The sequence below is a fragment of the Orcinus orca genome, chromosome 16 (genome assembly GCF_937001465.1).
Source record: "Orcinus orca chromosome 16, mOrcOrc1.1, whole genome shotgun sequence".
Classification (NCBI taxonomy): Eukaryota; Metazoa; Chordata; class Mammalia; order Artiodactyla; family Delphinidae; genus Orcinus; species Orcinus orca.
Window position 1 is genome coordinate 51,416,999 of NC_064574.1, and position 12,839 is coordinate 51,429,837.

At 39.4% G+C, this 12,839-nt stretch overlaps 1 protein-coding gene across 3 annotated transcripts; it reads left to right on the plus strand.

The window, feature by feature from the left end:
- Positions 1-905: 905 nt before the first annotated feature.
- LOC117201499 (ATP-binding cassette sub-family A member 17-like) lies at positions 906-12,584 on the plus strand. Of its 3 annotated transcripts, XR_004483549.2 has the most exons (4): positions 906-4,161; positions 10,888-10,969; positions 12,079-12,262; positions 12,493-12,584. XR_004483549.2 is itself a non-coding variant. In XM_033429082.2 (2 exons), exons 1-2 carry the CDS (start codon positions 10,916-10,918, stop codon positions 11,680-11,682), a joined length of 321 nt encoding a protein of 106 aa, XP_033284973.1. In that variant the 5' UTR covers positions 4,189-10,915; the 3' UTR covers positions 11,683-12,177. The 3 variants fall into 3 exon arrangements, 1 of the variants encoding a protein (XP_033284973.1); XR_007472050.1 differs by lacking the exon at positions 906-4,161 and having other exon boundaries at positions 4,189-10,969; XM_033429082.2 differs by lacking the exons at positions 906-4,161; positions 12,493-12,584 and having other exon boundaries at positions 4,189-10,969; positions 11,416-12,177.
- Positions 12,585-12,839: the final 255 nt, after the last annotated feature.

The following is a 12,839-nucleotide window of genomic DNA, read 5'->3' on the forward strand; positions in this document are numbered from 1 at the left end:
CTGGCAGTTATTCCCACCGTTTTATCTTCCAGCTCACTTATCCGTTCTTCTGCCTCAGTTATTCTGCTATTGATTCCTTCTAGAGTATTTTTAATTTCAGTAATTGTGTTGTTCATCACTGTTTGTTTGCTCTTTAGTTCTTCTAGATCCTTGTTAAATGATTCTTGTATTTTCTCCATTCTGTTTCCGAGATTTTGGATCATCTTTACTATCATTACTCTGAATTCTTTTTCAGGTAGTTTGCCTATTTTGTCTTCCTTTCCAATTTGGATTCCTTTCATTTCTTTTTCTTGTCTGATTGCTATGGCTAGGACTTTCAATACTACGTTGAATGAAAGTGGCAAGAGTGGACATCCTTGTCTTATTCCTGATCTTAGAGGAAATGCTTTCAGCTTTTCACTGTTGAGTATTATGTTAGCTGTGGGCTTATCATATATGGCCCTATTAGGTTGTGGAATGGTCCCTCTATACCCACTTTGTGGAGAGTTTTTATCATAAATTGATGTTAAATTTTGTTAAAAGCTTTTTTTTGCATCTATTGAGAAATCATATGGTTTTTATTCTTCAGTATGTTAATGTGGTATATCATATGGATTGATATGTGGATATTGAGCCACCTTTGCATCCTTGGGATATATCCCACCTGATCATGGTGTATGATCCTTTTAATGTGTTGTTGAATTTGGTTTGCTAATATTTTGTTGAGAATTTTTGCATCTATGTTCACCAGTGATATTGGCCTGTAATTTACTTTTTTTGTGTGATATTTTTGTCTGGTTTTGTTATCAGGGTGATGCTGGCCTCATAGAATGAGTTTGGAAGCATTCCTTCCTTTGCAACTTTTTGGAATAGTTTAGAAGGATAAATCTTAACTCCCTTTTTTATTCTTAATTAATATGTCAGTGTGTTGGCTCCCTTTTTGTGTTGACTTGGTGTGCTAGTGGATTATTTATTTTAGGGGTTTTATTTCCCAACTGTCAATCCTTCTTTTCTCTTTTTAAATTTAAACTCTCTGCTATGAAACAATATCTTGTGTTTCTAAGAAATTTAGAATTAAGAAAACACATTACATAAACAATTCTTTCAATTGGAAAGGGTTGTTATACACTAGAGATAGTCATACGTACTATAACAGTGATCCTCTTCTTGCCAGAATCTCAACTATCATATTTTAAAAATACCTTTCAAGTTATAACTACATAAACGGAACATTTGATTACATCTATATTTTGTTTAAGAAGGACTGCCTTTCTTTCCTCTCATCAACAACACTTTCATTAAGCTAAAGCATCATACACATCCTTAGTATCCCTAACAGTGGGTGATAAAGATGTTAATGACCTATAAGAAGCTCTTGCAGCTGTGTAACTGCACAGACCTAGTTCCTTGAATCAGTTTAAGGAACTGTGTGGTCCGTGTAATAAAAAATTACACACATTCCCAATTAATTGATTTTTAATTTAATTTGTATGACTTTTAAAATTTTCTAATTTAATAGTGAAGGGGTTTAGGATTATGAATTTTCCTGTTGATACAATTTTGCATCGGTATAGTTTTTTAAATAGAGTTTATTTTTTAGAGCAGTTTTAGGTTCACAGCAAGATTTAGAGGAAGATACAGAGATTTTCCATATACTCCTTGTCCCCTTACAGACACAGCCTCTTCCATTATAAACATCATTATTCCCCAAAGTCCATAGTTTACAGTAGGGTTCACTCTTGGTGTTGTACATTCTATGGGTCTTGACAAATGTATAATGACATGTATCCACCATTATAGTATCATACACAATAATTTCACTGCCCTAAAAATCCTCTGTGGGTCACCAATTCATCCCTCCCTCCCCAACAACCCCAGGCAACCACTGATCCTTTCACTGTCTCCATAGTTTTGCCTTTTCCAGAATGTCATATCATTGAAATCTTACAGTGTGTAGGCTTTTCAGATTGGCTTCTCTCACTTAGTAATATGCATTTAAGTTTTCTCCATGTCTTTCATGGTTGATAGTTCATTTCTTTTTAGCACTGAATAATATTTCATTGTCTATGTGTACCACAGGTTGTTTTCCATTCACCTACTGAAGAACATCTTGGTTGTTTCCAAGTTTGGGCAATTGTGAGTAAAATTGCTATAAACATCTGTGTGCCGATTTTTGTATGGACATAGTTTTTCATCTCATTTGGGTAAATGCCAAGGAGCACATTTGCTGAATTGTATGGTAAGAATATGTGTACTTTTCTAGGAAACTGCAAAACTGTCTTCCAAAGTGGCTGTTCCATCTTGTATTCCTACCATTAATGAATGAGACTTCCTGTTGTTCCATGTCCTAGCCAGCATTTGATATTGTCAGTATTTTGGATTTTGGCCCTTCTAATAGGTGTGTAGTGGTATCTCATTGTTGTTTTAATTTGCAATTCACTATGATGAATGATGTTGAGCCTCTTTTTATGTACTTATTTGTCATTTCCTTAGTTCAGGTCTTTTGCTCATTGAATTTTTTTTCATTTTTTAAATCTGATTGTTCATTTTCTTACTATTGAGTTATATGAGTTCTTTTTATATTTTGGATAACAATCCTTTATGACATATGTCTTCTGTAAATGTTTTCTGCCAGTCTATGGCCTATAGAGTCTCATTTTCCTGGTCTATGTAGTGTTTTGTGGTTTAGGAGAGAGTTTTTAATTTTCAAAGGTTTGCAGTGGTTTTTTTTTGTTTTTTTGTTTGTTTTTCCTGTGCTTAGTACTTTTATTTTATTAATATTTACTTTCAGTGCATTTTGGTCTAGGAATATGGTCAGCATTATTCAACTTTTTAGAATCTGACATTTTCTTTATGGTTGACACAACTCTGTCTTCATGAATAGTCCATGGATGTGTATGAACTTTTCTGACCCACTTATATTGACCCCTTTTTCATATGGTGGACGTTTTGACCCCAAAGATGATTTGAATGCCCACTTTAAGTCAGAATTACACCAGCAATGATGAATTTTCATTTAGAAAGTATTTTCAACAAGAACTCCACTAAACTAATTTCAGTGAACCACATCAATATCTCAGTCCTTTTGGAGTCAGGGGTCAAGTCTTCTAGAAGTAGTAAACTGAGAACCTGAGAGACCTTATCTGTAGAAAGAGACAGAACTCCATGGCTGCCATCCAAACTCAAGTCCTGTGGTTGGACAGAGTATCTGGTTTTAGTTCCTAGCTTAAGGAGCCAACATAATGTAAATTGACTGGCAACTGACTGATATTTTACTGGAGTTTTATTTCTGGGGCATGGGGGGAATGTTTAATAAGCAAAATTCTGTGATTGTTCAACCCCTAAGTTAGTCTCTAGGTGTTTCTCAAAATCACACCAGTAAGAAGTGGGCTACTAAGGTTCTGCAGCTGCTCAGAAGGGAAATTGCCTCCTATTCCCTACTTACGAAAGGCCATGAAGTATGGCAAATACAACCAGTTTTCCCTCTTTCAGTGTATGTTGGATGACTTGGGTGGTCATATTCTCATCTTTTAGCCCAAACTACCATAGCCCAGGGAGTCACATGTAGACCAGGACCAGAGAAATGCGCATTGCCCAGACAGCCTAGCCTTGATCTTGGATACAGAAACTGCACAAAACCTAGCAGATCTTTTGAAGAGGGAGCAAGTGTGTTTTATGTTGCACATAGTTGGTTTATTATATTAGGCTGAGAAGTTTGGAAATTTTGTATGTAGGAAGGATTTCTGTTTTGTGGAGAGCAAAGGAGGTATGCTTTGTGCACACACACCCCATTTCTGGTAATAGAAACCTTCTTTGGTGTGTGTATGTGTGTGTGGGGTAACTATTCCATATAGTTCAGGAGGTGCTGACCTCTTCTCCCCCATTTTCCATACCCTCCTTCCACCTGCCACTCTGCTGGGACCCAAGCTAACCCAATAAGCGTCCTCCTAGGAACTACCAGGAAGGAGACACTCTTCTCTCTGGGATTTTGATATAAGCCTAGAGCTCCTGGGGGCCATCTCCGCCCCCCACCCCACCATGTATTTAGAGACTGCCTGACAAGAAGATACACAAAGGAAAGTAGAATGAAGAGAGAGAGAGAGACAAACTTTGATTACATTATTTGAATACTTGGATTCAGCTGTGTTCTGTATTTTATTCCACTTTGGACTGGAAAGTAATGTGAGTAATGAATCCTTTTCAGGGGGAGGGCGGGTGCTTAAGCTAGGTTGAATTGGACTTCTGATACTTGTAACTGAAACAAGAAAAGAAGTGGATGACATTGAGATATCTTTCAGAGACAGAACCATCAGGACTTACTGATGGATTTGATATGAGAGGTGAGGGAAAGAGATTAAGGTTAAAACCTAAATTTTTGGCTTAAGCAGCTGGTATAGACTTACCATTTACTGAGGTGGATAGTAGAAAAGGCAGAGAGGATAAAATCAAGAGTACCTTTGTGGACACTTCAAGTTTGAGATGCGCATTAAATTCAGTGCCCACTACAAGTACTTTCTTGTGAAAGCTGCCCCATTTCTGAGTTATTTGGAATCATTTGAGCACTGATTGCATTTCATCCTCAATTTTTTTCAAGGGTGTTTATGGGTCCATCGATGTTTGCGAGCTTGAAAATGTCTGCCTGTTAACTTAGTTGATTATAACATCTTAGAATTGTACTCTTTTAATTTTTATTTATTTATATTTTTTGCGGTACGCGGGCCTCTCACTGCTGTGTCCTTTCCCATTGCGGAGCACAGGCTCCGGACGCACAGGCTCAGCGGCCATGGCTCACGGGCCCAGCCGCTCCGCGGCATGTGGGATCCTCCTGGACCGGGGCACGAACCCGCGTCCCCTGCATCGGCAGGCGGACTCTCAACCACTGCGCCACCAGGGAAGCCCCAGAATTGTACTCTTTTGCCTCCATCCTCTGAGGATATTCCTGTACTGTCTGCTGACAGTCTCTGGGGAGAGGACTGAGAGAGGGTGGACTGATTTTCTCCCTTCTGGTCAGTGATTTGAGTTGGTATTTTGGGGGTTTTTTTTTGCCTGGATGCTTGTAGGAGTCTTTCTTTATCCTTGAAGTTCAGTGATTCACCAGGATGGTCTCTATTTTTACAGTTCTATTTAGGTTTTTATTGGAACATGAGGATCTTTAAAACACTTTTTTTTTTCTGATTTAGCTATTCCTTCATTTGACACATTTTCTCCTAATACACACGTATTTAAATATATATATATATTTCTGTTCTAATTATGCCATTTGCTATGGATTGAATTGTATTCCCCTAAAATTCATATGTTGAAGCCCGAACTCCCAATGGGACTCATCTGGAGATAGAGTTTTTAGGTAATTGAGGTTAAATGAGGCCATAAGTGTAGGGCCCTAATCTGATAGGACTGGTCCTATAAGAAGAGGAAAAGAGAGGGAAGTCTTTCTCCATCATGGGTGGACACGGTGAGAAGGTGGCCATCTGTAAGCCAAGAAGTAACCTCTCACTGGGACCTGACTATGCTGGCACCCTGATCTCAGTCTTCTAGCCCCCAGAACTGTAAGAAAATAAATTTCTGTTGTTTAAGCCATCGAGTCTATGGTATTTGTTATGGCAGCCCAAGAAGACCAACACAGCATTCTCTATTTCAGGAATATTAATTATCTGCATCTTGCATATCTTTTAATCTTTTCTATCTACAATCTTATTTCTATTTTTTTGTCTCTATTCTTTTTCTCATATATTTTCTCACATTTATTATAAATAAGAAAATATATTTTCTCACATATATCTTGCAGATCCCAGATTTCTGCTAGTACATAGAGCTCTTCCTTTTTTTTCAAGATTGCACATTACTTCATTGTTAGATAAATAATAGTGTTTATAACTAATCCCCTATTGATGAATACTGGGCTGTTTACAATTCTTTGCTGTTATGAACACTGCTGCAATGAATAACCTTGTACATATGTCATTTCATACTTGTGCAAGTATGTCTGTAGAGTAGATTCCTAGAAGTGGGATTGGTGGGTCAAAGGGTAGTAATATGTTCTTGTAGAAATTCTGAATAGTTGCTGTGTTGCTTATTTTAAGCCCATTTTTTCTTTTTCTATCTCAGTCATCTGTTTTCCCAAATATAGCATAAATGGACTTTCCTTAATCCCCTTCCTACTTATCTGGGGCCTGTTTGAATCCTGTCCTCATAATTGAGCTTGAGGCTGATAATTCATCATAGTTTGTGTTTGGTTGTGATGTTGTGATCCTGCAGAAATGACTGAGGCCTTTATTCTGACTGCATTGCAGCCTGGCTTCTCTCTGCCCAGGCCTGCTTCCTTTACTCTCCAAAGCACTGATTTTGAGAGTGCTCTCCAGTAAACTTCCTGTGCAGAAATCTCCATCTCAGTGTCAGCTCTTGGTTTTAAAATGCATTTCCCTGATGACCAGATAGGTTGAACACTTTTTCATGTTTATTAGCCATTTGGTATTCTATTTTGGAAGTCATCTGTTCAAATCTCTTGCCTATTTTTCTACTGGGATGTCTGTCTTTTTCTTAGTGACTTATAGGAGCTCTTTAAATATTCTGTATACCAGTTGTTTGTCAGATGTATGTTGTAGATGTCTTTCATGGAACAAAGATACTTAATTTTGATATAATTCCATTTAGCGTTTTTTCTTTATATTTAGTGGTTTGCAGCTAACCCAATGAAGTAGGTTTACCTACTTCAAGGTCATGAATATGTTCTATTTTTTTTTCCTTAAAAACTTCATTGTTTTACCTTTCACATTGCGATCTCTATTTCCCCTGAAGTGCTGTTCTGTGTGCGGTGGAGGCAGGAGTCAATATACATTGTTTTCCATGTGGACAGCCAATTGACTCTGAGCCATTTGTTGAAGACTGTTTCCCTGTGTTCTGCAGTGTCAGCTTTGTTATAAATCAAGTGACCTTATACCTGTGAGGTCTTGCTAGACTTTTATTCTGTTTCATTTGTCCTTAAGTTTGCTTATCCTTAAGTGCATCTCTTTTGATTCTCACTTTACTTGTGCTATAATGTTTTCCTTTGTATATATTATTTTCCTTTACTAGGCTTATTTTCCACTGCTGGGTTCCATGAAAATGAGCTCCATTACTGGTCTTTTTATGATATCATTTTGCTCAGACACAGTGCCTTCAAAACATAATTGCTTTAATGCATAATTGCCAGTTATTGTACATTACAAGCATCTAAATAAACTTTTAAAAAAAAATAATTTATTTATGGCTGTGTTGGGTCTTCGTTGCTGCGTGCAGGCTTTCTCTAGTTGCATCTAGTTGCAGCGAGCGAGGGCTACGCTTCGTGGCAGTGTGCGGGCTTCTCATTGCGGTGACTTCTGTTTGTTGCGGAGCATGGGCTCTAGGTGTGCGGGCTTCAGTAGTTGTGGCACATGGGCTCTAGAGCACAGGCTCAGTAGTTGTGGCGCACAGGCTTAGTTGCTCCGTGGCATGTGGGATCTTCCTGGACCAGGGCTCGAACCTGTGTCCCCTGAATTGACAGGTGGATTCTTAACCACTGCGCCACCAGGGAAGCCCAATAAATGTTCTTTTAAAAGAAACAGTCTACCTGTATTATCACAAACTTTAAAAAGATATGAAAACCTCTACCTGCTCTTATTTTTTTCCTGTCCATTGAACTGTAAATGTGGTTGGAGAAAACCGTGTATTCTCATTGTCCCTGGCTGTTACTTTTTATTTGTGTTGCACCAGTAATGAGCCAAAATACTTCCTCATCTACATGGTGAGGGTTAGGGTTGTCAAATTCTAACGCCGACTTTTAAAGAATTAAATGCTGAATGTTTTGGGATTCTTTTTTTTTTTTTTTTGCGGTACGCGGGCCTCTCACTGTTGTGGCCTCTCCCATTGCGGAGCACAGGCTCCAAACGCACAGGCTCAGCAGCCATGGCTCACGGGCCTAGCCTCTCCGCGGCATGTGGGATCTTCCCGGACCGGGGCACGAACCTGTGTCCCCTGCATCGGCAGGCAGACTCTCAACCACTGCGCTACCAGGGAAGCCCTGAATGTTTTGGTAGGTGGATATTGTTCCTGGTTCTTCACTCTTTCCTTGTATGAAATTTTACATCTGTGCCCTTTACCATGTGATGCTGCAGTGCCCCCCACTAGAGTAGTCAGAGTTTCTTTCCCTGTTGTGCTAATACCGGGCTTGGCTGTGGGGTTTGCTCTGGCCAGTGGAATGCTTAGCAAGTGTTGTATGAGCAGAAGCTTTCAGCATATCTGTGTGGTTTGGCTTGGCCTCTTGCTATTAGAACAACATGCTCCAGCTGGAAGCTGGTCTGAGGAGACACATAGAGCAAATCTGTATTAGTTTGCTAGGGCTGCTTTAACACAATACCACAGATAAGGTGACTTAAAGAACAGAAATTTATTTTCTCACAGTTTTGGAGCCTAGAAGTCCAAGATCTAGGTGTCAGCAGGTTTGCGCTCTTCTGAGACTTTTCTCTTCGACTTGCAGGTGGCTGTCTTCTTGCTGTGTCCTCACATGGTCTTTCCTCTGTGCCCATGCATCCCTGGCTCCTCTTTGTGCATCCAGATTTCCTCCTCTTCTAAGAACACCAGTCAGATTGGATTAGGGCCCACCCTAACAACCTCATTTAAACTGAATCACCTCTTTAAAGGCCCTAACTCCAAATGCAGTCACATTCTGAGGTACTGAGGGTTAGGACTTCAACATGTGAATTTGGTGGGGGAGAAACAATTGAGCCCATGACAGGTCTGAAGATAAGTCCAGGCAATCCCAGGAGGCCAGTACAGCCACAACTTTCCAGCAGACCCATAAGCAGGAAATAAATGCCTGTTGTTGTAGGCCACTGAGTTCTGGTGTGGTGTTTGCCATATACGTTTATGGCAGCAATAGCTGACTAAATAAGTGTATCACTACATTCACTACTTTTGTTCATCGAGGGGAAATTCACATAACACATAATTAGCCATTTTAAATTGTACAATTCAGTGATATTTCATGTACTATTCATAATGCTGTTTCTTTAATTTCTTTCTTTTTTTTTTTTGGCCGCGTGGTGCGGCATGCGAGATCTTAGTTCCACAACCAGAGATCGAACCTGTGCCCCCTGCATTGGGAGCATGGATTCATAACCACTGGACTTCCAGGGAAGTCCCAGTTTCTTTAATTTCTAATGCACAATGTCAGAGATACTTTAACTGGAGGAAAAGTATGCATATTTCCTCAATGGAAAAATGTTTTTCTGAAAAAGAAAAGCTCATTGTGGTAGTATCTAAAAATTAAAGCATATGTTACACTTGGGAAACAAAGACTGAAAAGGGAAGTAACTTGGTGCTATCCAAAGTGTTTTTCTTTCCTCACAATCACGTCTGTTCCAACCACATGCCTACAAAAATTGCCTACCCTTTAATTAATTCATTCATTCATTCAGTATTGCTGAATGACTACCACATACTGGCCCTACTCTTGTGTCTGTGGATTCAATGGTGAAGAAAAAAAAAAGACAAAAAAATTCCCTGCCTTCATGGAGCATGTGAATTCTAGTAGGGAAATCATATTAAATCGATAAATATGTTAAATAAATACCACGTTAAATAGTTTAAAAGTGCTAAGAAGCAAAAATAACAGGGAAGATTGATACAAAATGTTTAGTGGTTTTGAAATTTTATATAGGATGATCAGGAAAGGCCTCATTGAGAAAGTGACTTTTAAATAAAGATCTGAAAGAAGTAGGAGAGCTAGCTATGTCAACACATGAGGGAAGTGTGTGCTGGGCAGAGGAAATAGCAAATGCAAAGGTTTGAGGCAGAACTGTGGTTTCTCTGTTCTAGGTCTGTGATACAGGAGCGGGAGAAGGAGGGAAAGTAGACCAGGAAATGAAGTGAGAAGAGATGAGCGAGGTAACGGGGTGTATCCCCTAGAACTTTGTAGCTCATCATAAAGGCTAGGCTCTTTCTTGGAGCGAAATGCAAGCCATTAGAGAGTTTTGAGCAAAGGAGTGGGTGTGACCCGACTTGAACAGGATCACTCTTGCTACTGCAGGGAGAATGGATCACAGGGTGGCAGGAGCAGACACATTGATACCACTGAGGAGGCTCTTGCAGAAATCCAGGCAAGAGATGAGGTGGTGTTGGACCAGGGTGATAAGAGAAGGGGTGGTGAAAAGAGATTGAATTCTGGGTATATTTTTTAAGTACAGTCAGTAACCCTGTGTAACTCAAAGAATGGAACTGACATTCATTGAGATGAGGAAGACTGTAGGATGATCTGTTTTAGAAGAAATATGAGTAGCCCCGTTTTGACGGGTTAAGTGGAGATGGCAAGCAGGCAATTGGGCATTTGGGTCTAGAGTTAGAGGCAAGGTCAAGGCTGGAAATATAAATTTAAAAGTCATCATGTAGGGCTTCCCTGGTGGTGCAGTGGTTGAGAGTTCGCCTGCCGATGCAGGGGACACGGGTTCGTGCTCCGGTCCGGGAAGATCCCACATGCCGCGGAGCGGCTGGGCCCGTGAGCCATGGCCGCTGAGCCTGCGCGTCCAGAGCCTGTGCTCCGCAACGGGAGAGGCCACAACAGTGAGAGGCCCACGTACCACAAAAAAAAAAAGTATAAAAGTCATCATGTAGATGGATTTAAACCCAAAATAGTGAGTGAGAGCACCTTCAGAGTGAGTGCCGCTGGAAAAGAGATGAGTCCACAGATGGAGCCCTGGAGTACATTAATATTTAGAGGGTGGGGAAGGGAGGAGGAGTCACCAAAAAAGAGAAGGAACTGCTAGAAAGGAAGGAGGAAAAGTAGTCCAGAACGATGTTCTGAAAGCCTAAGAGAAGAAAGCTTTTCAAGGATGAAAGAGTAATTCAACATTTTTATGTTACGCATAATATTTGCCCCATTTGTTTCCCAACTAGTGATGATCCCTCCTCTTCAGCTAGAAAAATGACGATGTTCAGGAACTTAAAACTTCTTCTCTGGAAGAATTTCATTTTAAAGGTAGGTATGGTTATCTGTAGGGAAAATGTGAGTCTCCTTGGGAGGAACTGAAAGATTTAGTTAAATTCGTTTCTAATAATGGAGTAAAGAAAAAATTAAGAACTTTACTTGTAAAGGGGCCCTTTTCTGCAAATGAGCCATGTTTTCACAGTAGTCCTGTTAGCCCTAATTATTGAAGGTAGCATCATTGTTACTGATTTCTAGCCATTGTTATAGAAAAAATAAAAGGAGATGTTTCTAGCTAATTCTCATTGTTTTTTTCTTTGTCATGTGTTGTACAGGGAGGCTGGAAGAAATGAACGCATTCTTTTATTTATATATATAATATATATTTTAGTGAAGTAAAGTTGATTGAAAACATTCTTAATGGAAGAACATTTGCCACGTAGCCATTTAATGCTTGTGTTCTATTTTGGATTAACATACGGCTTTTGTTTTTATTTTAGAAACCAAAGACTCTGGTAACAGTCCTTGAAATCTTGATGCCATTACTATTTTCTGCAATTGTAATGTGTCTTCATTTTGGTAGTTTGCCAGGAAATAGACCTCCTGTCAACTACTGTGCAATTGATATCACTTCACTGCCAGAATTCTTCATTCAATATCCTCTGAAAAATAGATTTCAACTAGTTTATATCCCTTCCAAAAGTGAAACTTTGAAGAGTATCACTGAAAGTGTGGAAAAAACCTTTGGTGTTGAGTTTGAAGGTTAGACATAAAGATGCGGGAAGGATAGAGAGGACATTTTTATAAAGTATAGTTTGAAGTTTTTTCCTGTGAGCTCTTACAATACTGATTCCAAATCTGGGGTCTCCGAATTCTGAACAGTCTGCAAAGGTGGTAGTTGGGGGAAACCAGTTCACAAGGTATAGTTACTATTTCACACAATGCACAAGAGACTTGTATATTTATGTCACAAGGCTTCAAGGCTAGTTAAAATGTTAAGTATTTGTTTTTAATTTACTGTAGCGACACTGGTTCTCTCATATTAATCCTGGTTTGCAGTCATAATATGTCTCTGACTAATAAAAGACAGGAAACATTCAGAGTTTCCGAATTAGCCTTTTAACTGGTCTCTTTCCTCGTCTTCTTGTCCCATTCTCATCCAGTCTCTACGTGGAGCCAAAAAGATCTTTAAAAGATCTGTGGGATCTGGCCAGTCTCCCGATTCAGCCCCTTCAGTGACTTCCGTTGCACTGGCAGTCAACCAGACCCTTCCCCAGTCTTGCTGGCTTCCTCTCTTCCTTGGGCTCCCATACTGGTGGTGTTGCCACCTTTCAATTCCCAGAATCTGTGAGTCTTTCCTCCCTTCTGACAAAATGTTTTGCTCTTCCTGTGGGTTGCTCCTTTTTATCATTAAGGTTTCAGCTAAAATGGCACTTAGGAATGTAGGTTTTAGGTTTCCCATCTCTGCCTTTTTCTCTCTCACAGAATCCCATTGGATATGTTCATAGCATTTTGATAAATGTTTAATTACATTGCCACTCACTGCTTCCTGTGCACTGTCTGCCTTTCCCTGCTAGGTTCCACCTCCGTGAAGGCAGAAGACTATGTGTGTTTTGTTCATACACTGTGCCTGGCACACAGTAGGTACTCAATACATATTTATTGAATGAATGCAGTTAGGTAGATAAAATTTTTCAAAATATGGAGTAACTTTTCAAAGTTCCTATAATTGTAATATATGTTTTTATAAGGTATTCTAATAATATATAAGGTAGAACATGGAAAGAAAGAGCTCTCCTCTCTCAGCATTGAGTGCCACTCAATGAAGACAATTCTTTTAAAGGACCTCAGTGGTATAATGTGTGGGAACTACTGTTTTGAAAGTTGTGCTTTATGTTTGCCTAGTATTCTAAAATATTATTCT

What these genes read in the sequence shown, in the direction of transcription:
- LOC117201499 (XM_033429082.2), top strand. Translation starts at nt 10,916, where the DNA reads ATGACGATGTTCAGGAACTTAAAACTTCTTCTCTGGAAGAATTTCATT. An exon ending in GGAAGAATTTCATTTTAAAG is followed by an intron (nt 10,970 to 11,415) that starts GTAGGTATGGTT and finishes TTTTTATTTTAG; the next exon opens with AAACCAAAGACTCTGGTAAC.